Below are 24,582 nucleotides of genomic sequence, written 5' to 3' on the forward strand. Positions count from 1 at the left end.
AGGATTCAACCGGAATAAAACCCGTGTTATAAAAATATATGTATATGAAAAATTATAACTTTTAATAATCATGTGTGTGTGTGTGTGTGTGTGTTAGAAAATAAGAAACATATGCATAAAAAGCAATGTAGTCTAGTGGTCTTGAATATTTACATTAAATACCATGCAATTAAGGTTCGAATCCCAGCAATGTCATTTAGTGATATATTTTCCTTTGATAAGGAGAATGTTGGTTTCTTTGTTGTTGATTGAACCAAAATGGATTTCACGGTTATTTGGCTGGTTAATTGTTCTGGTTTAACGGTTACCCGGCAGGCTTAGAAAAAAAACTGCGGGTCTTAAATTGGAAGGGTTTTAGAGCAACTCGAACTGCTGATCTGACCGGTTTGCGGGTTTTTTTATCGAACTTGCCGGTTAGGTTCGGGTTTGACACCATTTTGATAAGTGGATTTTAAATAGAGATAGTATAAAAAGATTCATTTTAATAATTGTTATTAATTAGAAATAGATAAAAAATTTGAGACAAAAAAATTATCAAAATGGACAATTTTATTGAAACGGAAGGAGTAGTAAGTATGAATAAATTAATGACATAGTTACTTTAACTATGCACTTTTATGAGAATTGTACATGTTTTGATCTCGAATCTCCACACTGCTGCATTCATGCAGTAAGATGATGGTTTATCATCTTTGTAGCGTATGTAAAGAAATGAGCTACTTTTATTTTATAGCTCGTATGGCTCACCAGACCTCTGATCTATAGAAAAGAGATATAGAATACGGGAAAAGGAGGTTTTATTCTCAAAAATACGGCACTACCTTCGTATTTGCAAACACACGGTACAACCTTTTTTTGTTAATTTTTGTGTTTTTATTTTTCAAAATTACAATTTCTCTTTCCCATAACTGTCGAACCTCATCTCAACCACCACTATCTTCGGTTTATCTGTAAATACCAATGCTAGATTTGGGTTTGAGGAGAAGGAGATGGATTTGATTGTTTTTGAAGTTGGAAAAATGAGAAACAAGGAAGGAAATTGAGTTTGTTGTTCATGGTGGTGGAGGCGGTAGTTGCTTCTTAACGGTCGTTGCTACTGGGCTCCCAAGATTCACGGCTTCCGTAACTATAAATCCTCTAAGAATAATGGCTTCAAGACCTTTCCCGAGCTCAGCGATGGTGGTGGACTCCAATAGCAGACCTAGCGACCTTCCATCTTCTCCAACCACAACAACCTCTGAGCTCTCCAGGTTTGGCAGTTTTAAACCCACATCATCATCTATTTCTTTGGATCCGGCGACCATTGCTCTAATAATCAACACGAAAATTACTTCTTCAGATCCGGTAGTGGTTCCTCACACAATTCCTAAGGCAACAGTTCTTCAAGCAACGACAACTCTTTATCATTATTTTGATTATGAATGAATAATGTGTAAACTAATGGTTTACCAATTATTTCCTCAGCATTTGATCCAAAAGAGACAAATCATCAAATTCGAATAATGGTTTACCAATAGTTTACTAATGGTTTAACAATAAATATTTTTTTCGTAAACTGTTAGTAAACCATTAATAAACCGTTAAGTACACCGATAGTAAACCTTTAGTAAACTTACAATAAATTTATTTTAGTATTACCATTAGTAAACCGTGGGTAAACTTAAATTGTACATTTTTTTTGATAAAAGTGATTCTTTTGCAAAATAAAACCTGTATTTTTGTAATTTTTTTGTTTAACCCGTATTTTTAAAAATATTTTGCTATTTAATGGGTATTTGTCAAAAAGCCTCTATAATCAATCATGTTTAGATCAATAGAAAAGAAGTTGTTAGATTGTTTTAACTTAGTAAGAAATCTCGAGTTCAAATTCAAAAACATTGTTAAAAGTTGATTGGAAATATTTTATAATTCATATGATTATGAATTCTAATTAAGCATGTTATGGTTTTGGATTAAATTGTTTGGACCTTTTCCGAAGTAAACCGGTTTTATAGATTTTTCTATTCAGAGATTCGATTATAGGTCGGGTCGTGAAGCGGGATGAACTCAATTTTTTAGCATTCAGTTTTCTATTATGACTAGAAATATAGATTCGTGTTTATAGTGTATTGATGGAGTCTGCCTTTTGATCTGGTTTGTAACCTGTAAAACAGGGTAGAAGCTAACATAACGGTTGTTGTCCGATCAACTATCCGATATTTAAGTCAATTTAGGCTTGAGCAGCGTTTTTTTTGTATATGAATATAATTGTGTTTTTAGACAATACCTCAAATTCTTTATACAGTAGTTGAGAGAATATCTAGTAAAATTCGAATGTGATTCCTATTTAATGGGTTTGAGATTGAATAGGAAAGAGATTTCTTAGAGAAAGTTTTATTCATGAATATCTTTCTGAAAAAACTTATCTTACTAAGTTGGAGTTTGTATTCAAATAGAAAATATATTTCGTAGATTCATTCTTTGGAAAATCCCTTTAGGCGACGCGCTTTCTTCAAGACGGAGATTTCCGCTTATCCTGGAGATTCGGGGTTGTTCTTCCTTTGATCTTCGGATATGGTGAATCTCATGGATTCGGCCACCGATATTGTTGGATTCTTGCATTTCCGGCGAGAACTGATATTCTCTTGGAGGGTGCATCCCGTGTGACTTGATTCCATTATAGTTATGGTAGGATTCGATATACATTATGTATTATAAGGATTTTTTTATAATTATTAGTGATAATTCTTTTAAAACTCATCATCTCGAACGTATAAAATATACATTTTTTTGTCCGTAAATATGGATAACATTGATCGAAACGCATAAATTTTCATGTGCTTATCTTCTAATTTTTTTTCTTGGTTAAATTTCGTATTTGCTTCTGAGTTAACAAATCAATATTAGTAAAATTATTAAGAATGCAAATGAAAGAGAAGCTCAATTAAATCACAATTTGAAGTACCATTTAAAAAAGTAGATTTAGTTCTTTCTTTTCTAAGCTTATCTAAAAATATCTTAAAACATTTGGTAACAGATCTGAAAAAAATGTGAAATGCTTCAAAGAGATGGCAAGATTGATAGAAAACATAAACCTTTCTCAATCATTTTCACTAAACTTCCAAAAATAAACCAAACAAAGGCCAAAACGAATGGAGAAATGCTCTTCGATATTTATTATCCTAACTTTAATTTAATTAGTGCAAAATTAGTATTCTACTTTGTAACTTTACACACTCACTAACCTAGTTTTTTTAATATAATTGATATTTTTGACCTAAAATGATGACTTCAATTACCAATATTAAATTGCATGGGCAAACAATGAAAAAGCAAACTCCAATATGAAATTAACTTTATGGAAATTGTAGTAATCTTTTTATTCACTTTCTAAACATGACAAACCAATGATCTCGAGTTCATTTCTGTTGTATTTTTTTTTATTTCCCACCTTTTTTTCTACCATAGGTATTGAGCTAGAATTAATAATAAAAAAAACAAGTTAGTCCCACAAAAAAGAAAAAAAGAAGTTTGAGAGAAAAAGATTCTTCTTCCATTATCATCACTAGACCTTATAAGTATAGAGGTACTAATTTAATGAGTAAAAAATGTTAAAATGGACCAATAGGATGTAACTCCACAGCATTAGTATTGTTGTCATCTTCAAAATTGTGAGTTTTGTGTTTGTACTTTAATTTGTAGTCAAATCAATGCACTAGAAAAAGAATAAAAAGGAAAAAAAACGACGCGTAATTAAAGAAAAAAGTAAGCTGAAATAATTAAAAATTATTTATTTAGAGGAGCAGAATTTGATAATTGAATATAAGGATAAATTCATCAACTATCATGTGGTTTTAATTTCTGACCTAAATAATTATGTAGACTTTTTTTACATCATTGTGGTATAAATTTATTTAACAAAAGATGTTCAATTTTTATAATAAATTATATATCTTCTACAAAATATATTAAACTGATATAAATAAAGTAGATTTTAGGCCCTAACTTATTTCAGTGTATATATAATTAAAGATATATAAAAAAATGTATAAATTATGATTTTTATTTATTCGCTTATTAAAAAATTATATAATTTATTAATATATATAATTTTATTTATATTTAGATTAGTTTGAACTGAAAATAAATTAAATGACCAAATTACAAGTCATTTAACAGATTTTACTAATAAAATTTGATAGTTTTTGCTAAAAAAATTATATTCATAGGACTTCTACAGATTTCTTTTAGTTTAAAAATTGAAACCACAAGGTAGTTAAATGAAAATCATCCTCTAACAGAAAAAATATATACGTAAAATAAACTGTTGGGAATCAATAATTATCTCTTAACGTCATAATAGATGTAAACAAAATTATGAGATCTCAATTTTCTTGTTTTTTTCTATGTATGGTCTTAAAAAGAAAGAATCCATCATATTTCAGCTTCAATTATGTTACCAATGAATGTTCATTTCACTCCTCCAACTTAATATTAAAATAAAATGTTTAAATTTATAATTTTGAACAAATAAACCCGCAATTTGGTAAGACTGAGTTGTTTTACCTCGTCATTTATAAACTCACGCGCATTGTTATTTACCAATTGGGGATAAAATTATCTAGTTTCATTGAACTTTAAATTTAGGTTTAATGTTCCAGAAAAATTGATTTTTTAATTATTTTTTTTAATTTTATAAAATCGTCATTTGTATTTAAATTTATATCTTTTACTTTCAATTATACTTATAAGTACTAAATTGACCTTTTTTATACATAAGAAAAAAGGTCAAATAATCATTTATTTTGAATTTTTCAAATTAAAAATAGTTCAAATAAATTATTTATAAGGCCTTTTTAAAATTTTTTTAATAGAAAAGAGTTCAATTTACAAAGTTGAGTACAATTGAAATCTACTTGTATGGATTTGGGTAGAATTTATGATTTTATAATGTCGGGTAAAATTAAAATTAATAAGGTTAAAAGGTTGATGTTTTTTGGGATCTTAGTCCTTAAATTTATTTGTTAAAAATCACTAAAATGAAATTTTTATTTATTACGTCATGTTATAAGACAAAGATCAGAATAACAATCTACAATTGATTTGATAAAAAGGTGAAGACAAAACACACCCAATAATATTGTTGAATGGTGAAAATGAACCAAAGTTTTCAATTACAGCCGACCACATGAGAAGAAAACAATTCGCTGTACCATAAATAAAGATATTAAAATGATGTAATAGTATCCGCGACAAAAATCGAAATTTGGTGAAATGATGATGAAGCTTAGCAAACACAACTCGAATTATTTGAAGAATTAAAAATTACTTAAAATTTCTGTAAATGGAATTAAAAGAAAATAGCATCTACTTGCTTTTTTGCAGGCTGATGGGAGATGACTTCTGCATTTGCTAATTTTTTCGTTGGTTTTAAAAAGATGCTAAATCTGTACGGACATGCATATGCCTTATATTTAAGAGTTTAAAGTTTTATGATAGTGACTTAGTGGAAGTCTTAATACAATCGACTCACTTGTTAGATTTTCAAAAATATCCGACAATAACTTCTAATGATCTACTTGCTTCCGTCACATTTTAAATGTCTCATTTTTTATATAAAAAATAAAAATATATTTATTATTTTTATCTTTTTATAATTTTTATATTTTACCCTTATTGATAATAGTAAAAAATTCATAGAATTTGTTTAAAATAATTAAAAGAAGGATAAAAAAATTCAATGTAAAAATATTTTAAAAATAAAAACAGAACTCTTAAAATGGAACATCTCAAAATGGCAAATGGAACTTTTAAAACGGAACGGGGGGAGTATTTTTCACACACAAAATATTGAACTTTTAATTTTAAAAATATATTCCTGAGTTTAAAATGTATCTAATTCTTTAAAAAAATCACGTTTTGTGGTTTTAGTTTTTACATATATACAGATACATAGCATATATTTCAATTGTTGATACATCTAATGACACGATGATACAAAGCATGACGATATGAAAATTTTAAAATATAAAGTGAAATATGAAGCTTATAAAATTAAAAAATAGGAGAAAGTTCATCTGAAGCCCATGTACTTTACCGATTTTATTCAGAAACTCCTACCGTAAATTTGTTCACATTTAATTCTCTCTATTTTTCCAATTTCGATATGCACTCTCTTCTATTGGCACCGAACGGGAAAAAAATTGTTATTAGAAGGGTTGGAAGAAAACAGAAAAGGACATGAAAATTAAAAATAAAATATGCAGGCAAACTGGAAGAAAATATTTGTGCAGCCTGAATAAAGTGATAAAATGCAGGAGCCTAGATGGATTTAGCCAAAACAAAAAAAGAGGCCTATTTTTCAAAGTTTTTAGCAGCTTTGGTTTTTCCCAAAGAAAAAGGCTTGGGAACGTACTAGTTTTCAGGTTTGTATGCGGTGAACATGAGAACTTCAAAATTAGATTCTTCATAATCGTACTCTTTTTTGCCTAAAATAAGCATGCAATTTAAACATATATTATACATAAAATACCACCAAAATAATCACATTTCAAAACTATAGATGAATTTAGCAGAAGAAACATAGTAAGTGATTAGACATGGTTATTTTTCCTTATGGTACCAAACTTTTGTCCCAAATTTCAATTTAATATCAAAACTTCATTTTATACCACTTTAATACCGTAAATTTAATTTACACTTCGATGATTGTCCTTGAATAAATTTAAATTGATTGATATCGGTGCAGCATATTATAATTGAAAAAATATCCTTATCTCCAAATACCATATCAACATACATTTACCAAAACTATATATGCAATACTGCTTTGATACGAATTTAAATTTGATATCGAAATCGATGCTAAAAGTAAAGATTTAGTACAGCACGGGCTAATAAACCCTAGATATTGGTACGTATTTTCTTTACTGGTATGGATATGAAAGGGGTCTCGATCAGACTGTGGTGTTTGGTCTTTTGAATTTGAGTGCATGGAAGGGTATTGTTGAAATACTAGTCATCATGCAATATAATTTGAACCACTTTTTTGTATGTAGAAGCTCAAACCATTGAACAACGGATATATGTTTGGTTGCTAAATTGGATACAGAAGAGATCTTAATTATGAATTTCAAATGCCAATTTCTCTCCAACGAAGAATTTTTCTAAGCTATATCGTATAGTATAAAGCACTTCTCTCACTCGCATAAAAATCAGGTTAAATTTGTACACATATTAAATAAATACTAATTTTTTTAAAGCTGTTTTCAAACGTACATCTTATTCAGTTTTAAATATTGAAAAATTTTAACTATTTACTTTAGAAAATTATAATTTGATAATTAATAGTAAAAAATTTAGTTTCGCATTTATTTATGATTTTATATATTTAATTTTTCTCTAAATCTGTTAGAAAAAAAAATATGTGTGTGTGTGTCTGTGTGTGGAATCAAGAAAAAGGTACTATTTTTTTTAAATTAAAAATATAATAAAGTTTGACATCAATTACAAAATAATTTTATAATTTTTTACAATTTTAATTTTAATTGTAATAATTATTATATTTTTTTGGATAAAATAATTATTGTATTTAATAATAAAAATTAATGAATTATTATTATAGTTCCATAAGTCGAGTCATTATTAAAAATCCAAATAATTTTATAATCAAAATTAACAAAAATAAAGAATAAAAATATTAATTACATAAAAGTAAAAAGTTGAGGGAGTAAAGTGGAATTTTTTCCAGTCTTAATTGACACCATTAACACCTAAATATGTATTTTCCTTAAATTTTCATACCAAAGAATCCTCACCCACACCCACACATATGTGTGTGTGTGTTAATGTTAATCTGTAGTTTAAATTTTATATTCTTAATGATGAGCAGTTGAGATTCTTTCGACAAAAATTATAGTATTATGAATATATAAGTTTTTTTCTTAATCTTTTTTTCTTATACCAATACCGAAAGAACTTCATCACCATTATAATGAAATTAAAAGGACAGCTAACCTTTCTATCTTAATTTACTCATTCAACGTCCAATATTTCAAATAAAAATCTCTATCATGTAAATAATAATTTTATAATGTAAGTCTAATCCAATAATTAATCCTATGTCTTCTTCATAATGATATCATTAATTAACTCTTAACATTAAAGAAACTAAAGTAAAATCACTAATAAACAGGAATCATTTTCTAATGTTGACTATTAGAAAGCCAAAAACCATGCAATCATTTAAAATTATTTTGTGTAAAAAGTAATTAAAGTTTGATGACAACCAATCTTTTAAATTAATTTGTCTAAAACAGAAATGTTCCTACAAACGATATGTATTAAATCACACATGAACAACTCAAAAAAGAAACCCTAAAAATGAAAAAAGAAATACACTAAAGGAAAAATATAATGGAGCAAATAATAAAGATAAAAAAGTTTTGTTGGTTTAAAACAGTAATTATTTTACATTACTTAGAATCCAAGAAATGAAAATCTTAAAGATTGGTAGCTAAATTAGGGCTAACAAGAATATGTACCCTTTTGTACATACTCTTCTCTGTCTTAGCCCTAACCATTAAAATTGCTTTCACTACCACCTTTCTTTTATTTGTCTACTTTCCTCATTTATGATTGGCCAATTGGGAAAAATTAAATATTAGAAAAGCTTTTTCTTGTGTCATCACTCTAAAGTAGTAGATACTCTTTTTTATTTCTTTGTTTAATTACGTGCATATTTGTCGAGCTCGCATTGAAGGGTCTTTTATAAATAAAATAATAATTAAAAAAACATGGTATCAAATTCATTAAGCAAGCATGTCAGCAAATGCGCACTTATGCCTTTAAACTATTATAGTAGGGGTATAATCCAAGTCGAAACACTGTAGCTCGAGCTCAACTCGACTTTAAAATTTTGAAGTTCGAAACTCGACTTCAACACAGTTAAATTTTATTTTAGAAGTTCGAGTTCAAATTCGGTAGAATAATTAAAATTTGAGCTCGGCTCGGCTCGGCTCGATCATCTATATATATATATATATATATATTTAAAATTTTAATATAAAAATAAAAATATTATTATAAATATATAAGCATAAGCGTAAAAAAAAGGTAAATTAGCTAAAATTTAATTAAGCTAGCAAGTTCATTGAGTCAAGTATTTTCAAGCTTAAACTTAATTCAATAATTAATTCGAGTAGTTCGAACTCGATATGAATCGAGTTAGTTTTAAACATCTTTCAAGTCAATCATGAGTAGTTTGCGAGTTGACTCGACTTGGTTATATCCCTATTTATAGTATAGCATTTCTTGCGTTGATTATGCTCTTTTATTTTTAAATTAAGAAGTACACGTAAACAATGGGATGATGCTATAAATTAATTGGTTTATCTTAATTCTGTTGTTAATTAACAAAGATTGACGACAAATTAACTTTTTGGACGGCAACAAAGGATATTAATGATGGAGTTAAACTTTCTTGTATGATAATATCCTAATATTTTTAATTTTATTTTTGGTTTTAATAGAGTTTAGGGACAAAGTATATATTCTCTACTTGTCTTTTGCATTTCCATAAAAAGAAAAAGTTTGATCCCTTAAGCTAAATTGTGCAGTAAGGAGCAAATGTTTTAAAATCCCGGTCTCCGCATGCACTAAGCACTTGTTATTAGGATGTGCAAAAACTGAACCAAATGGAATAACTTATTTAAATCGGTAAATTTGGTTCGGTTCATTTTGACATTATAAATAAATTCCAGTTCAGTTTTAGCAAAAATCAAATCATAAAATGGATCAAACCGACTAATTTGGTTATTTAGTTATGTTTGATTTTTAAAAATAGGTAAATTTTCGAGTCATTTCGGTTTAGGGATCCACTATAGACCCGATCTAAACGAAAAAAATTAGGTCCACTTATAAAAATGAACAAGACAATGAGAATAAACTTAGATAAATTCCTATTAAAAACTTGAATAATTGTGAAGAATCTGTCAGCAATATTACACTTTCTCTAAGCTTGGAAGTGAGCATCAGATCACAAAAAACATTTGTACAGAAAATCAAACACATTCATAAAGTAATGTTCTTAATGATGCATTGTTACAGTTTACAATCACTATACTCCCTTGATATGCTGTCCCCTTTTCGCTGATAAAATTAATAAAAATTCATGATACATGAAGATTTTGTATTTCGACTCGCAATGTTCTTATTTTTTCCTCGACTTCTGATAATTCATTTTGAACTTTAGACAGCTCGTCTACTCTTTGCTGTGCTGCTTCTTGATACGGCTTGCTGATAGTTTTCACAAAGTTTTCTAAATTTACAACCGTTTCAGAGAGATCCTTCTGCATTGCTTCGTCAACTTCACGCATCAAACCATCAGCGATCCTGCTTACTTTATCTATCATACCTCGCTTGCGGGACGGGAAATTTGAAATTACGATAAACCTATATCAGGAAGGAGAAAGAAAAATCAATGCGAAGTGTCAAGGTGTCACGTCGAATTTACTCGGCAAAAGAAAATATGTGATAATAGGCAAAAAAAAATGCATAAAGAGTTTTAATTTTTGAATTAAGAATTTGAATCGTGCTGCTAATGTACGAATATATAAATTTTGCAAATATTTTTCGGGAATAAGGAGCAGGGACGAAGGGCGAGGACAGGTTACCCTCCAGCAGAACAAAGACCGAGAGCGAGAAGATCTTCTAAAGTGGTCGGTAGCACAGATGTGAGGAGAGAGGCAGATAAACCAGCAGCTCCTAGTCCTCCAAAAGTTCCCAAGTACTAAAAAAGTAAGAAAATATCATACCTCAGGATCACAGAATGATAAATCAATATGAAAGCTTATCTAAACCAAAACAAATTATTAGCAAAAACAGTCTTACGACACAGCAGAAAAATATGAAAGCTTTTAGAATTTGTTTAAGGAAATATATACTTCAAAAATAACATTATTGGACAATAAAATATAATCTAATTCAGTCATTTCCAGAGATTTTTATTGTCACAATTGGGATATCGAGCCATACATGAAAAGAATCTAGAGCCACCAAAACAACAGAGTGCCACATATTCACCGTAAAAGTCACTACACTAAACAAGGATAAAATGATATGCTCACCAATAAAAAATCAACGAGATCCAGCTGCATAAAAAGATTCATTTACGAATATATACCACCAAATCTACGCAAAAACTGATCAACTCAAATAGTCAAATGTCAACAACATTTCTAACTGTATCCTACTTGAAAAGTGACTAATATGCATAACAAATTGTGTATCTCGTTTATTCATGCATTAAAACTCATATCACCACATATCCAAAAACACAATTCATATGCGCATATTCTCAGCAGGTTACATACAAATTGTGTATCTCGGTTTATTCATGCATTAAAATAAATATCACCACATATCCAAAAAAACAATTCATATGCGCATATTCTCAGCAGGCTACTTAATTATTGGCAATGCCATCTTTTGCTCAAAAATGGTATTTAAAATTAAAACTTCACCCTTTCCTGGCTTGACTAGTTTTAGAAGTTTAAGCATTATGGTAAGACATATTTAACTAACCACTTCACGTATTTCTTGCTCAAACAGCTTGGAAGCTGCACTGGTACTGAAGTTTTCTATCACTTTCAAGCCGAGGTCATCAATTTTTTCTGGTAACCGATTGGTAACAAAAAGCAGTTCGTCGTTTGGAATGATGATCGAAGACCATCTTTTCTCCAAAGATTCTCTGTACAGCTTTCTTTCATCAGCACTCTTAGAGTTTATCCACAATGCATATTCTTCAAGCAGTCTCTGCAACCCAGATATAATATAAGAGAAACATTAAATAAATGATAATAGATCAGAAACAAAAAAGTTACATATATGGTTTAAAAATTTACTACAACATGTGTTAATGAAAATCAAGGTTTTGGCAAGACTGGGAAATGGAAGATCCCATTGCAGCCACCTTCTGTAAAGAAAAAACCCAAAAGTGACTGCAACATCATGATTTTAGGACTTGCGAAGTAACAAAGGTAATGTAAGGGTATGCTACCCAATAAACAAAATAGAAACCGCGAGTAGCCATACTTCCTAAGTAGGTCAGATTTCAGAGGAATAACCTCACCTTTGCATCTGAAACTGCAGGACCAATAATATCGTGTTGAACTCTGTAGGTAGTTGAGGTCATGGTAGATTTCTCCCCTTTTAATATATATGAGGCGGCAACATCAATATTCGATATTTGTAGACTAGATTCTATAAGCCCCAGGACGCGGGATTTTGTCATTTCAATCTGAAATTAAGTCCAAAGCATTTAGAAAAGCAAAGAATTGATAAATCATAAAATAAATTCAACTACATATTGCTGTGTGTTTGTGGAGGAAAGGATAAGGAAGAAATAGATATTGTATGATAAACTATACCAGTGATGAAGTCCTTTTCCTCCAAGTGATGCTCTCCTTTTCCATCTTCTTTGTGTACTCTTTCACACTGTCAACTATTTCAGTCACAGTGGCCAGATCTTGCTCTGCATATTTCCTTTCTTGTTTTACAAAAGCTTCACAAGAAGAAAGTATGCGATCAGCAATAGCAATCGGTGTTTCGAGTTTAAGCTTCATTCTTTCCATCCCTGTTTCTGTTGAGCCGTCTAAGAAACTATACAAAAACTTCTCAAAATCGTAGAAACTGCTGATTTTCCAATGAGATTCTGAAACTATTGATTCTTTATAATCTTTTGTAGAGTCAAAAGAGGCCGACAGTTTTGCTTCAAGAGCAAACCGGGCAGAGACTGGATACAGGGTCACATTTTCAGTGTTCAGCAACTTCCTTGTATTTTCCTTGATGAATGATATAGCTTCCTCAAGCTGCCAGGTTACGAAAAAAATAACTTAGAACCTTCCCAACTTGCTTGACAGCTTTCGTGAACATAAATCATAACACACTCATTATCAGGAATACTAAATAAGTAAAAGGAGATAATTCAAAGATAAACCTCACTGGCATTCTGATAGAGATCAGCTTTATTTAACACGAATACAACTTTCTTCTTCCACTGCTGAGTGTAACGAAGAAAAGCAACCTGGGAAGGCAATCATTGGGAATTAAACCAGTCTTGAGTTTTTTAAGAGATAAACTGAGTGCTTCTCTACATTATACAATAACTTTGATACTATGAATGAGACGAACTGAGTGTTTCTCTACATTATGCAATAGTTGTAATGCTAATATAAGCATGAATGGTATAAGTTGGTCTGGTTTTTACATAGATGTTGACATCAGTACTCCAAATTCCATTTTCCTAATTTCATATGGGAGATATATTCACCGAGTTCCAAACCTCAAAGCAATTTTACATTGCCATATAAGATAAGAGATTCAAAACACAGTTTCAGAGCAATGAAATATCACACTTATATTCTTCTGAGCAGTAATCTACATAACATAGATTGCCATATTTTAATCTCACGCAGAAGTTGTTTAGAGTGGCGTTTACACGCATCTTATTTGTCTCTTCAGTAAACTATATAGGATGGCTTAACAATTCAACAAATGCAACTTCTAATTCATACCTCACTTTCAGTTAAAGGGCGGTCAGAAGAAATGACAAAAAGAAGCAAATCTGCACGAGGCACAAATTCCTCGGTAAGGCGTTGCTGTCTTTGAAGAATGACGTTGGTCCCAGGTGTATCAACAACATTCATCTATTTGAGAGAGAACAAATTAGATACCTTATATGCATCACATAAAGCAGATATCATGAAGTACAGTGTATTTGTAATATTTAAAAGGCATTCCCTCAGCAAAACAGGCAGAGATAGTAAATAGTTTTCTTTAATTTAATTTCATTTTACTTGCTTTTACTTTGAGTCATCTTTACCATCTGTCATCAGTATCAGCTACATTATCACTTTGTTCCGTCTGGCAACTAGAGTAGATAGCTGAAACTCATTTCAAAATTCTCTCGAGGCACCTCGTATTTCTGTTGTTTCAAATAGACTTCTTGGGCAGCCCTTATGGCTTATGATATTGCAATATAATTTAACCCAATCCCACTCTAGGTAGCCATATAAAGGACATCTAACTTCTGTTAATGCTATAACTTAGCATAAAGGAAAAATGGTAAAACAGGTACGCTTAGATTTTCAAGTGAAGACTTGCTAAGGTTAGTAGCTATTGCCAGTAAATTTAATCACTAACAAGAAAGATTCACAGCAGGAAATATTTACACTAAAGGACTACCTAGATTAGTAAATAAGCTATTTGGTAATATAAACTTCAGGCTACTTGCATGGAAACATATATTTAACCAGTAAACATTAATATCGGGGATCTAAAAAGTTATTATCTCAGTGTTTATATCAGGAGCGCACATAAGACAACCAAAATACTCACTTCCTTAAGAATTGGAGCTGGTATATAGCATATGTATTGACCGTCTGGATGCCTTTCGCAACGTTGCGGACCTTCAGTTTTATGCTCAGTATATCGTAAGAAAGTAATCTCATTGGTTGTAGGTACAACCCCCTCTTTGAGGTATCTTTCTCCAAGAAGTGCATTGATAACAGTTGATTTACCAGAATTGAATTCACCCTGGTGCAAAGTTAAAGATTTTTAATAAAGAGGGAGGGGAAAAAACTCAGCATCTAATTTCCATAAAATATGAATATCTGTTTCACTCTAGCAAACACATTCTTCAATTGTTGCAGATGCAAAACAAAAGTTTCTATGATTATGCCAAAAATACAACCAGATAAGAAACTATCAAAATAAGAGAAATGAATTAACAGAAAGAGAACACAAGGAAGTAACTGTCACCCTCTCTTTCTCAACCAAGACTTTCGAACGTTATTGGCATTTAATGACACTTGGCTTGAACCAGATGGTTGCAATATTTATGAAAATAAGTTCAACAAAAGGATCCTTGGTCCATACAGAAGTAGGGAAATCAAAATGACCAGATATTTGACTGAAAACAGAGTCAAAAAGTAATTACGCAGAGGCCAAATAAAACTATTAAATCAACTTTTTAGTAAACACTTCTAAACAAATTGGAATATGTTAGCATGCTAACTCCTGCATTTATCTGTCCAAGGAATAAGTGTGACAGAACAAACACTACATCAACAAATGGTTCGAAAGCTTTCCGAAACTAATTTTTAATCCAGAATTTGTCAAGTGAAAAATGAACTATTGTTACTAAAGGGTAGGCCTTTTGATGTAAACAGAAAAGGATTTACTTGAAATTTAGAGCTAATACCCACGTATATCCTTGGAACCAGAATTTGTTGAAGTTCAGCACACAATTACCACTATGGCCAGTAAAAATGGCTCATCAATTTGAGAAACCGCATCAACTAGAAGTGATACCTCCTCCATCTGCCACTCAAAATCAGTACCCAAATTCAGGTATAAAGAGGAATCGCAAAAAAATGCAGACTTTTCTGATAAACACCTACCTCAATTACAAAATTTCTAAATTGATCACCTGAGGAGCAGCTTTCTGAATAGTACTAATAGCTTGAAGAAGTATTGATTTCTCAATTTCTATGAGCTGTCTTTCTCTATCGTCCACTTTAACAAAGCCAGCCACCCTCTTATCCCCATCATTACCTCCATCTAATGATTTGTGTGTATTGAGACTTTCAATCTCATTCTTTGTTTTTTTCTCAGTTGAGTAAAACAATTTGCTCAAAGACTCGTCATTAAACATCCTAAATTCTTCCAATGACATAACTAAACCACCAGCGCCAGATTGAAGCAATTCCGACGCCTCCATAACTGACACAGGTGATTTACGCAAAGGGTAGAAAACAAAGATGGGTATCTTCACATCCGCAAATCCCGAGTACAATTTAACATCAAAATGCTCCTCCTGCTCAGGAGCATATACAAGAAAATCAGCACCTTCAGAATTAGATGCATTTAAAGCAGCCACAGGAGTCTGCACATTTCTAGCTACTAAAGGGAGAACTACAGATTCCGATTTTGAATCCATCATCATGTTTCGCGCCACAATAGACGGCAGACCTGTGCAAGAATAGAACAAATTTATTGACCTACTGTCCTAGAGCGTTACTAAAACTAGTACTGAAATCAATTTACATTCACTAACTCAATAGGGCAATATAAAGAGAAAAAAATACAAACCCTGATCGGAGAGAAGAACGCCGCTAGCATTAACAGCAGAAGCAATATCAACACGCTCATTAATCAACAAATAAGCACGGTCTTTAACAACAGACTTCAACAAACAAGCAGCTTCATACAGCGTCTTTCCGCCGCCGTCAGCACCGCCGTTGAGTACAACAATACCAACAAACGCCTTAGAAACCGCCTTATCAATAAAATCCAAAGCATTTCCGTTTACCAAAACGTCGTCGGGTTGAACCTGGAGAACAATGCTGGGCACCTTAATTTCCGGACGCTTATAACCTCCAGGAAAAACAGTCCTAGGCTGTGACTGAGTCGGGAATTCTTTGTTGTTAAAATTAACTAATTGTTGGGAAGCGTTGTTTGGGAAGGAGAAAATGGGGAAACGGTGGGTCGTTTTGTGAGGGCGGGTTTTGCAGTTAGAGAAGAAGGGGAGTGATGACGTGGACGTTAACGGAGTAGTTGACGAGGTGTTGAGAACTGAAAGGAATGGTATCATTGTTGAAATGGAAGTGAAGAAGAAGAAGAATTGGAGGATGAAGGAGGTTATGGTGTGTTGTTGTGTTAAGTGTGTATGGTGGAGATTTGATTTCGTAATCTTCTTTCTTATCCTTTTGTTTGTTTCTTAGGAAAATATAGCAAAGGTTCAAGCTGGTCCAAGCTTATATCTCGCCCTAATAAAAAGGCCTAATTTCTTAAAAAAAAACCCGACCTTTCATCCCTTTTTAATCCTATCCTGACGTTGCAAATCATTTAATTTTACCCTATTTTGCATTTTTTCATTTCAATTGTACCCCGAAGTATAAAATTGGACTTTTTTATTTGACAAAAGTTCAAAAAAATTCTCTAAATTGACATTTTTTGCATTAAATTAACTTTTTATATTAAATTGATCATTTTTAAAGAATTTTTTTGTACTTTTGTTAAATAAAGAAAAGGTAATTTTATGCTTTACGGTACAATTGAAATATAAAAGTGCAAATTAGGGTAAAATTGACAAATTTGCAACGTCAGGGTATGATTGAAAAGGGGACTAAAGGTCGGAGTTTTTTAAAGCATTAAGCCTAATAAAAATACATGTATTTGCTAGAAAATCTTCAATTTTTATAATTTTTCTTTCAAATCAACGGAATAATATTAATAATTCTAAATAGATAATTTTGTGAGATATTTTGGCGTTCGACGGAACCACTCCTGCGGTGACCTAAAGTGGAACATATTCATTCATAAAACAAAAATCAAGGGCCTCGTGTCAATAAAATCTGAAAAAATTGACTCAGAAACAAATTTAATTAAGACTCTATTGTATTTTGCGTTAGAATATGTGCAGTTTATTTCGCATATTGACTCACGAAAATAAAAATAACGTTATTAAATTATTTTTATAAACTGAAACAATCATCCATCAAAAAATTCGAATCAAAAAGACTCGTATTTCGAATATCCATAACCACGTCTATAACATCTGATTTAATAATAATCATATTGAAACCCTTAAGCCAATACAAAATAGCTAATGTCTTTGCTATTGTTGGCGAGTAACTCCCTTAAAGTTTTAGCTGTCTCGCTTTAATAGCTAACCCATTCCAATCTCTTACGATAATGCAAATGCTGACCCCTGTATCACTAGAAAAAAAATTGTTGCATCCACATTTATCTTTAACCAACCTTCATTGGGAGTTTTTTTTATTGAACTTGTCTATTCTCCTTCAACATGCCTAACATCATTAACTGATCCGCTGAAATCAAAAAAATTGTCTTAGCTGCCAACTAAGCACTGTCTTAAGGAAAGAAGAAATCTGTTGAACCCGCCTTACTACTTCAAACAATATTGTTTTTATTTTTCCAAAGAGTCCAGCAAACCGGAGGTACCAACGCCTGATCCTCCTCAACAAGTTCCAAAAACCAACTCGACGTTCAATCCAAAAATTGTTGTCCTCAACGAGCACCATAACTTTTCCCTTTTTTCAATAACTAGCAGCAATCGGACAAAATAAAAAGAGATGATATTCCTATCCACACCATAATTACATACTAGTGATTATTAACAAAAACTCTTCACCGGCTTCCAAATAGGAGGTAACACCATTTTTACTGCTAAATGATTGACATAGTTAGAAATCATCCCAATATGCACCACTTATACCTACCAAATTCTTCGGTAGCACGGACACGGATACGGGAAAACGGGACACTTGTACACGGCGAAACGGTATAATTTTAAAGTTTTCTATGTATAAAATGAAGTTTCGTGTCCGAAACGTCAAGTGTCCGAAACGTTTCCGAAACGGGACACGTCGATTGAATGAAGTGTCCGTGCTACCTACACTGGAGAAATCCAAGCCTTAGTCGTCTTCCTCCTCTACATCCAGGCGAGAGTTGAAGTCCACCACACCATTAATTCTAATCATTGACAAAACAATCTAGAAAAACAATACTCATTTCCTTAATAACATACTCACACTACTAAGGCTTGTAGCGAAAGTACGAAAAAAAATAGTAACATTTAATAGGTTAATAGGAGGGGTTTTTGACAAAAATGTTCCCCCCTTATAGGGGAAATTCCTTTATTGTGCCCCAGAGCACAAAATTTCTCAATTTGTGCCTGGGGCCCACGCTGCCCGCAATGGCTCTTTACGGGCAGAAATCTGGCCCGCAAAGAGCCATTGCGGGCCAGTTAATCCAGCTGATTAACAGCTGGATTAATTCTTAAGCAGCCCGCAATGGCTCTTTGCGGGCTGCTTAAGAAGCCAATGATTGGGGAGATTCTCTCCCCAATCATTGGCAGCAATACTATTTAAAAAAAAAATCGTTATTAATTTTTAAAAAAACTTTACAAATAAAAATTATAAATATTATAAATAAAAATTATCTACAATTTCGATATTTAAAAGGACTCGAGCGTCTTTCCGACTAATGTGCAAGCGATAAAGATAAATTAATAATGAAATTATACACAATTAAAAGTAACCGTAAATAAATTAATAATGCAAAAATAAAAAATTGTACAAAAATAAAACTACTCAGTAAAGTCTGATCTATCAGGACTCCGTAAGCGTGTCATCATGTTGTAACCCTTGTTGACACGTCGACTCATCTGACTATCAGTTAATCGGCGGTAACGTCTTCCATCTGGTCCGGAGCTTCTCTCTCCACTATCGGCGACTGGACTGGCCACATCCTCAATCTCGTCATCATCATGCACATCAGGAGCAGGAGCCTGTGAGGAGGGGTCTAACCCTAATCCCAGAGAAAAAGAAGGAGCCTGCATTCCTTGGAAGTCACTAAACGGCTGTGGGTCCTGAACCAAATTGTAGATCCAAGGATCATCCAGAGAAAAATGCATCTGGGAGGGACTCTGAGTCTGGCGAGAAGAGGAGCCCGGATCTTGACCTGGCAGCATCGGAATGTAGCCCCCCTCCATAAGTCGGGACCGCTGTGAGGGAGGAGTGGTCAGGGAGCTAAAGTTCCAAGAATCGTCAAATACAGGAACAGTCGGCAAATACGTAGGTGTCTGAGGAGGAGGTGTCTGCGCCGTCTGAGTCGCCTGGAACGGGGTAAAAGCAGAAGCCGGATGCTGTGAGAACTGTGGAGGAGGAGTGGCCAGTGGCGTGATGTAATCTGCCTGCCCAAATGACGGGCCTACATAGGGTACAGACGCAGGCGGTACCGTAAAAGACGAAGCTGGATAGCGGCGAATGAAGTCCTCGGTATCCCCAAAGAAATCATCCTGAAATAAAAGAAATTAATATTTATTATAATTGATATTGTAATGGAAAATATTTAAATTGAGATTGAAACGTACCTGTGCCGGGAGAGGGTCCGTAGGTGGTACCGAAAATGATGCAGCTGGTGGGCACTGTGTCTGCGCTGAGGTACTCCCATAATACGTCGTAGACCCGTAATACTGTCGGACGAAATCCTCGGTATCCCCGTGAAAGTCGACCTAAAAAACAAATTGTTTATTAGAATTATTGATTTAATATTCAATAAAAAAAATTTAGATTAAAACGTACTGGGGGTGGCATAGGGTTCTCTGCCATCTCGCGCGTCGCCTCGTGAGGTCTGGCTCTAGCCCGACGACGACCTCGTATACGCTGTACGTCGACCGTCGGGGGATCTATATGAGGCAAGGGCTGTGGCAGAACAGCAGGCTCTGGGGGTGGCCACTGTGTGTCCCTCCGGTCCTCCATGGTGCCTAACTGGTGACTACGAGCGTAAGTACCAATACTTGACCCTGCCTCTGACTGTAAGCGAATCCTCTCCATGGCATCACGCTGAAAAAAATTAAAATAGAAAGTCAGTTAGCATATTGAATAAAAGAAAATTTAAATTAGAATTATGTAGATTACATACAGCTGATCCAGTCTCTGCTCCGTGATGGGTAATCCATCTCCTACTGATGCGTCTGTACCACTCCATGTACTCTGAATGGAAGTGGGGCGGATGGTCCAGCAACGGGCCTTGGACCACATACAGTTCCCTGGAGTCCCAAATCGCGACATACTCTCTAAAAGTGTTTTGGAAGCTTGAGCTCCCCCGAAACTGGACAGTGTGGTGGATGTGGAGCTGCGAAGGTGGTTCAGGTATAGGCTGAAGCAATCCAAACTGCGGCATCACCCTATCCGGCTGGTGCCACTCGATGATATGATAGTAAATCAGTGGCACGCGGGCACGCCAGAAATGAGCACCATCCAAAAAAGAAGGAAGCAGCTGGCTGATAACGTCCTCGGTGTATGGTTGCCAATCGATCTGCATTTATAAAATAAAGACTTTAGCAATAGCGTTGTGCAAATTGATAACTATAAAATAAATATTTCCAAAATAACTCACATCTGAGTAACGCAAAACATCAAGTGCTAATCTCATGGCATCCAAAACATCAAGTCCTTAATGTCCCAACACAAAGCCCACTGTTCTTTCTTAAGATATCTCTCATCGGTCAAATAAGCATACCCCGCCGGAGATCTTATTGCCATAGTGGCCATGTATCGCTTGTACTTTTTCTCTTGAAAAGTCCGACCTACACGTTAATATGAGGTATTTGTTAATGCAAAATTTATACTCTTTTCTGGTTCAATAACCAGAAATATTGACGAGTGACAGCAAAATACCTGCTTTCTCAGCCAGCAACTTCATATCATTATTTCTGATATGAGTGTGGAAATTAGCCATTAAATGCCGAATACAGAAAAAATGATCAATCCCTTCCCATTCCGGACGCCTCAAAACCGATATTAATCTGGGAGCACGATCTGATACAATGGCCACCTTTCGGTCGCGAATGACTTGATCTCCAAGATGATTCAAAAAATATTCAAAACTCTCACTAGATTCGGACTCAACTATTGCAAACGCCACTGGCATTATGTGGTTGTTGCCATCTACCGCCGACGCTATCAACATATGCAATTTGTATTTACCATATAAGTGCGTCCCGTCGATGAATAGAACTGGTTTGCAAAATGGAAATCCGTCAACCATCGGAAAGAAGGTCCAAAACATTCGCTTGAAAATTCTACATTGCACCCCACCGCAATCAGTTAGGCGGCCTGTTTAAAATGGATATAGTTAGGATATAATGTAAATTTAATTACATATTAAATTTACAAAAGTGATTTATTTTCATACCTTCACCATGCCAAAAGGATCCAGGATTCACTTCGACCACATTATCCATGAATTTCGTGATTTGCGTGTAGTTATATTCCCAGTCCCCGTAGACGCTGCTAATTGCTCTCTCCTTTGCATACCACACCCGCTTATATGGAAGGGCCAGTCCTAAGGATTCTAAAATCCCTGCCATAAGCGTCTTAATCCGAATATCACGCTGCCCCAACACTTGAGTCTTAATAAAATCGGCAATTTGAATAATTCCAAAATTTCTGTGGTTACGAGTTGACGCTAGCATATCGCATTTGTGTGGCCCTATATATTTCGTCAACGTCCATGTGTTGGTTTTCTGAAGCAGGGTGGCCCGCAGCCACCAATCGCACATTTCTCGATGCTTGCAAACTAGGACCAGTGTTGTTTTTGTTGTCCGGCGACTCTTAAACTCTCGTCCATTATCAACCGAATAAGTAATGGCACATGTTCGCACAGCCAATCGACTCGAGAAAATCATCCCGGTTTGAAATTCCATCCCACGCTGCCATTCAATGTTCGGCGCTTCCCATGTCTCGTCCACATCAAAGTCACTGAGATCGACACATCGTATGTGTTGCGGAAGTCGAGACTGGTAATGTGTAATATTACTTGGTTGTTCAGCGATTAGAATATCCTCCATATCCTCTTCCTCACTATCATAGTGCTCATCTTCTTCCTCTTCCACACTGCCTCTCTCAGACTCACTAGAACATAAATCTAGTTGTATCGAAGTTTCATTAGAAGCCGAAATATGATACTCCACGTAGAACTCTAACACGTTCAACGTCGGCATCCGAGCTGTCTGGTTCAGAATCGCAAATACGTATTGGTCATCTTGCACTTCGAACAACGAGTATGAACATATCTCGTACCTTTCAACATGAGGTAGCCGAAAATAAATTTTCGTGACCTCCGGAGGGCTCACACTTGTAGATACTGCCGTTCTACAGATTTCGGCCAACTCCCCAAAATTTATTCTTCCATTAATCGGCACATGAACATATCTACCCCCCAAATATTCAACTCCACGAGGGGAGTTTATGATGCTACCATCACACCATATCACAAATAATATATTGTTTGACGCCATTACTACAAACATGCGTAATAAATTAATATTAAAGTAATTTCTACAAATGTACATTTCTAGGCTTAATTCATATTTTTAGATTAAAAAAATGATAAATTTAATTCACTTAGATATATTTATAAAGTAATATTTTTAACAATTTATAAACAATTTATTTAAAAATTTAAATTAATTTATTTAACTATTTAGCAAATCGTCCACATTTTAACCAAACTATTATATATTTTATCAAATATTTATGAGTAATGTTCATTCTATAATGTTTTTGTATTTTATATTCATACAAATCGTTTTAATATTTTAAATCTAAATCTAATAATATAAATTTTAAATCTAATATTAATTAAATTCTAAATCTAACAATACACATTTTAATATTTATTAATAAAAAAAATTAGCTATAAAAAGTAAAAAGTAATACGGACTTACCTCTTGTAGTCCTCGCAAAATAATAATAATAAAATTTTAAGCTCCAAAATAATCCGATTAAGCTCCAAAAATAATCCGCCAAATTACTCCAAATCCGCCGAAACTAATCTAAAGCAATTTTTTTTATGCTTGTAGTGTAAGTGTGGTGAAACAATTCACCACACACCCCCTTTATATAGGGGATGTCGCCCGCAAACAGCCATTGCGGGCGACATTAAATTCCCTGCCATGTGGCATGGAATTTAATTACTGGCCCGCAATGAGCCTTTGCGGGCAGCGTGGGCCCCAGGCACAAAAATGTAATTTTTGTGTTCTGGGGCACAAAATCCGAATTAGCCTTTGTAGAGGGGAACTTTTTTGTCAAAAACCCTAATAGGAGACCAATCCAAATATAGGAAAGTAAGGAGCAAATCTACCAAAAAGGGAACAAACTGAACTAATAGAAAGAAAAAAAGATACTTAAATGAATAAAGGATCAATTCACCCCTTCAATTTGGCACGAAATATCAAAAAAGTCATTTTGGACGTTTTTGGATCAAACAGACCCGCAACTTGCGTTTTTCGGTCAAAAAACCCCTCCCCCACTCTCAGTTAAGCAAGTGTGTTACACTCTCCGTATACAATTGGAAAAAGTTTGAAAAAACCCTTAATATTTTATTTATTTTTTAAATTGATCCTTAATAATTCTAAAATTTCAATTATATTATTATAATTTAATAAATTTAATAATTATTTTAATTTTAAATAAAATTTTAAGGACCTAATTTTATTTTTTTTCATTTCTTCTTCTCCCTTTCTCCGGCCAATTGCTTCTCCCCCAACCAACTGCTTTCACCTCCACCCCCAACCGGACCAACCTACAAAAACCGGACCAACCTCCATCACCGTTCTTCACTTTTAGGGATGAACAGCTCTGTTCATCCCTAAAAGGGAAGAACGATCTGTTCATCCCTAAAAGGGAAGAACGATCTGTTCATCCTTTTAAAAGGGATGAACAGTTCATCCCTTTTATAAGGGATGAACAGATCTGGTTCATCCCTTTTAAAAGGGATGAACAGATCTGGTTCATCCCTTTTAAAAGGGATGAACAGATCTGTTCATCCCTTTTAAATGCGATGAACAGTTCTATTCATCCCTAAAAGGGATGAACCCAGATCGGTTCATCCCTTTAAGGGATGAACGGCGGCACGGGTAGGGCGGCGGCGGCGGTGGTGGGTAGGGCGGCGGCGGCGGAGGTTTCCGATGAGTTAAATTTAAGTGTAATTAGTTATAATTTGGTTTAA

The 24,582-nt window shown here is 33.5% G+C and overlaps 3 protein-coding genes across 4 annotated transcripts; all 3 read right to left on the reverse strand.

The window, feature by feature from the left end:
* Nucleotides 1–10,027: 10,027 nt before the first annotated feature.
* On the reverse strand, nucleotides 10,028–16,767 carry LOC126686582 (probable transmembrane GTPase FZO-like, chloroplastic). 2 transcript variants are annotated; one of them, XM_050380704.2, is made up of 11 exons: nucleotides 16,132–16,764; nucleotides 15,470–16,011; nucleotides 15,292–15,360; nucleotides 14,377–14,574; nucleotides 13,554–13,685; nucleotides 12,977–13,063; nucleotides 12,408–12,848; nucleotides 12,110–12,277; nucleotides 11,563–11,793; nucleotides 10,653–10,768; nucleotides 10,028–10,431 (listed from the first exon to the last, which is right to left on the reverse strand). In XM_050380704.2, exons 1-11 carry the CDS (start codon nucleotides 16,631–16,633, stop codon nucleotides 10,149–10,151), a joined length of 2,769 nt encoding a protein of 922 aa, XP_050236661.1. In that variant the 5' UTR covers nucleotides 16,634–16,764; the 3' UTR covers nucleotides 10,028–10,148. The 2 variants fall into 2 exon arrangements, with proteins under 2 accessions (XP_050236661.1, XP_050236662.1); XM_050380705.2 differs by lacking the exons at nucleotides 10,028–10,431; nucleotides 10,653–10,768 and adding an exon at nucleotides 11,883–11,953 and having other exon boundaries at nucleotides 11,704–11,793; nucleotides 16,132–16,767.
* A 2,362-nt stretch (nucleotides 16,768–19,129) lies between these two features.
* On the reverse strand, nucleotides 19,130–21,003 carry LOC126686296 (pollen-specific leucine-rich repeat extensin-like protein 2). The gene is made up of 5 exons (XM_050380335.2): nucleotides 20,968–21,003; nucleotides 20,491–20,886; nucleotides 20,151–20,411; nucleotides 19,940–20,080; nucleotides 19,130–19,864 (listed from the first exon to the last, which is right to left on the reverse strand). The coding sequence occupies exons 1-5, from the start codon at nucleotides 21,001–21,003 to the stop codon at nucleotides 19,154–19,156; spliced, it is 1,545 nt and encodes a 514-aa protein (XP_050236292.1). The 3' UTR covers nucleotides 19,130–19,153.
* LOC126687896 (uncharacterized) lies at nucleotides 21,000–22,870 on the reverse strand. Its single transcript, XM_050382448.2, has 3 exons — nucleotides 21,766–22,870; nucleotides 21,249–21,686; nucleotides 21,000–21,157 (listed from the first exon to the last, which is right to left on the reverse strand). The coding sequence occupies exons 1-3, from the start codon at nucleotides 22,868–22,870 to the stop codon at nucleotides 21,000–21,002; spliced, it is 1,701 nt and encodes a 566-aa protein (XP_050238405.2).
* Between the last annotated feature and the right edge of the window lie 1,712 nt (nucleotides 22,871–24,582).

This window comes from Mercurialis annua, linkage group LG6 (assembly GCF_937616625.2).
Source record: "Mercurialis annua linkage group LG6, ddMerAnnu1.2, whole genome shotgun sequence".
Classification (NCBI taxonomy): Eukaryota; Viridiplantae; Streptophyta; class Magnoliopsida; order Malpighiales; family Euphorbiaceae; genus Mercurialis; species Mercurialis annua.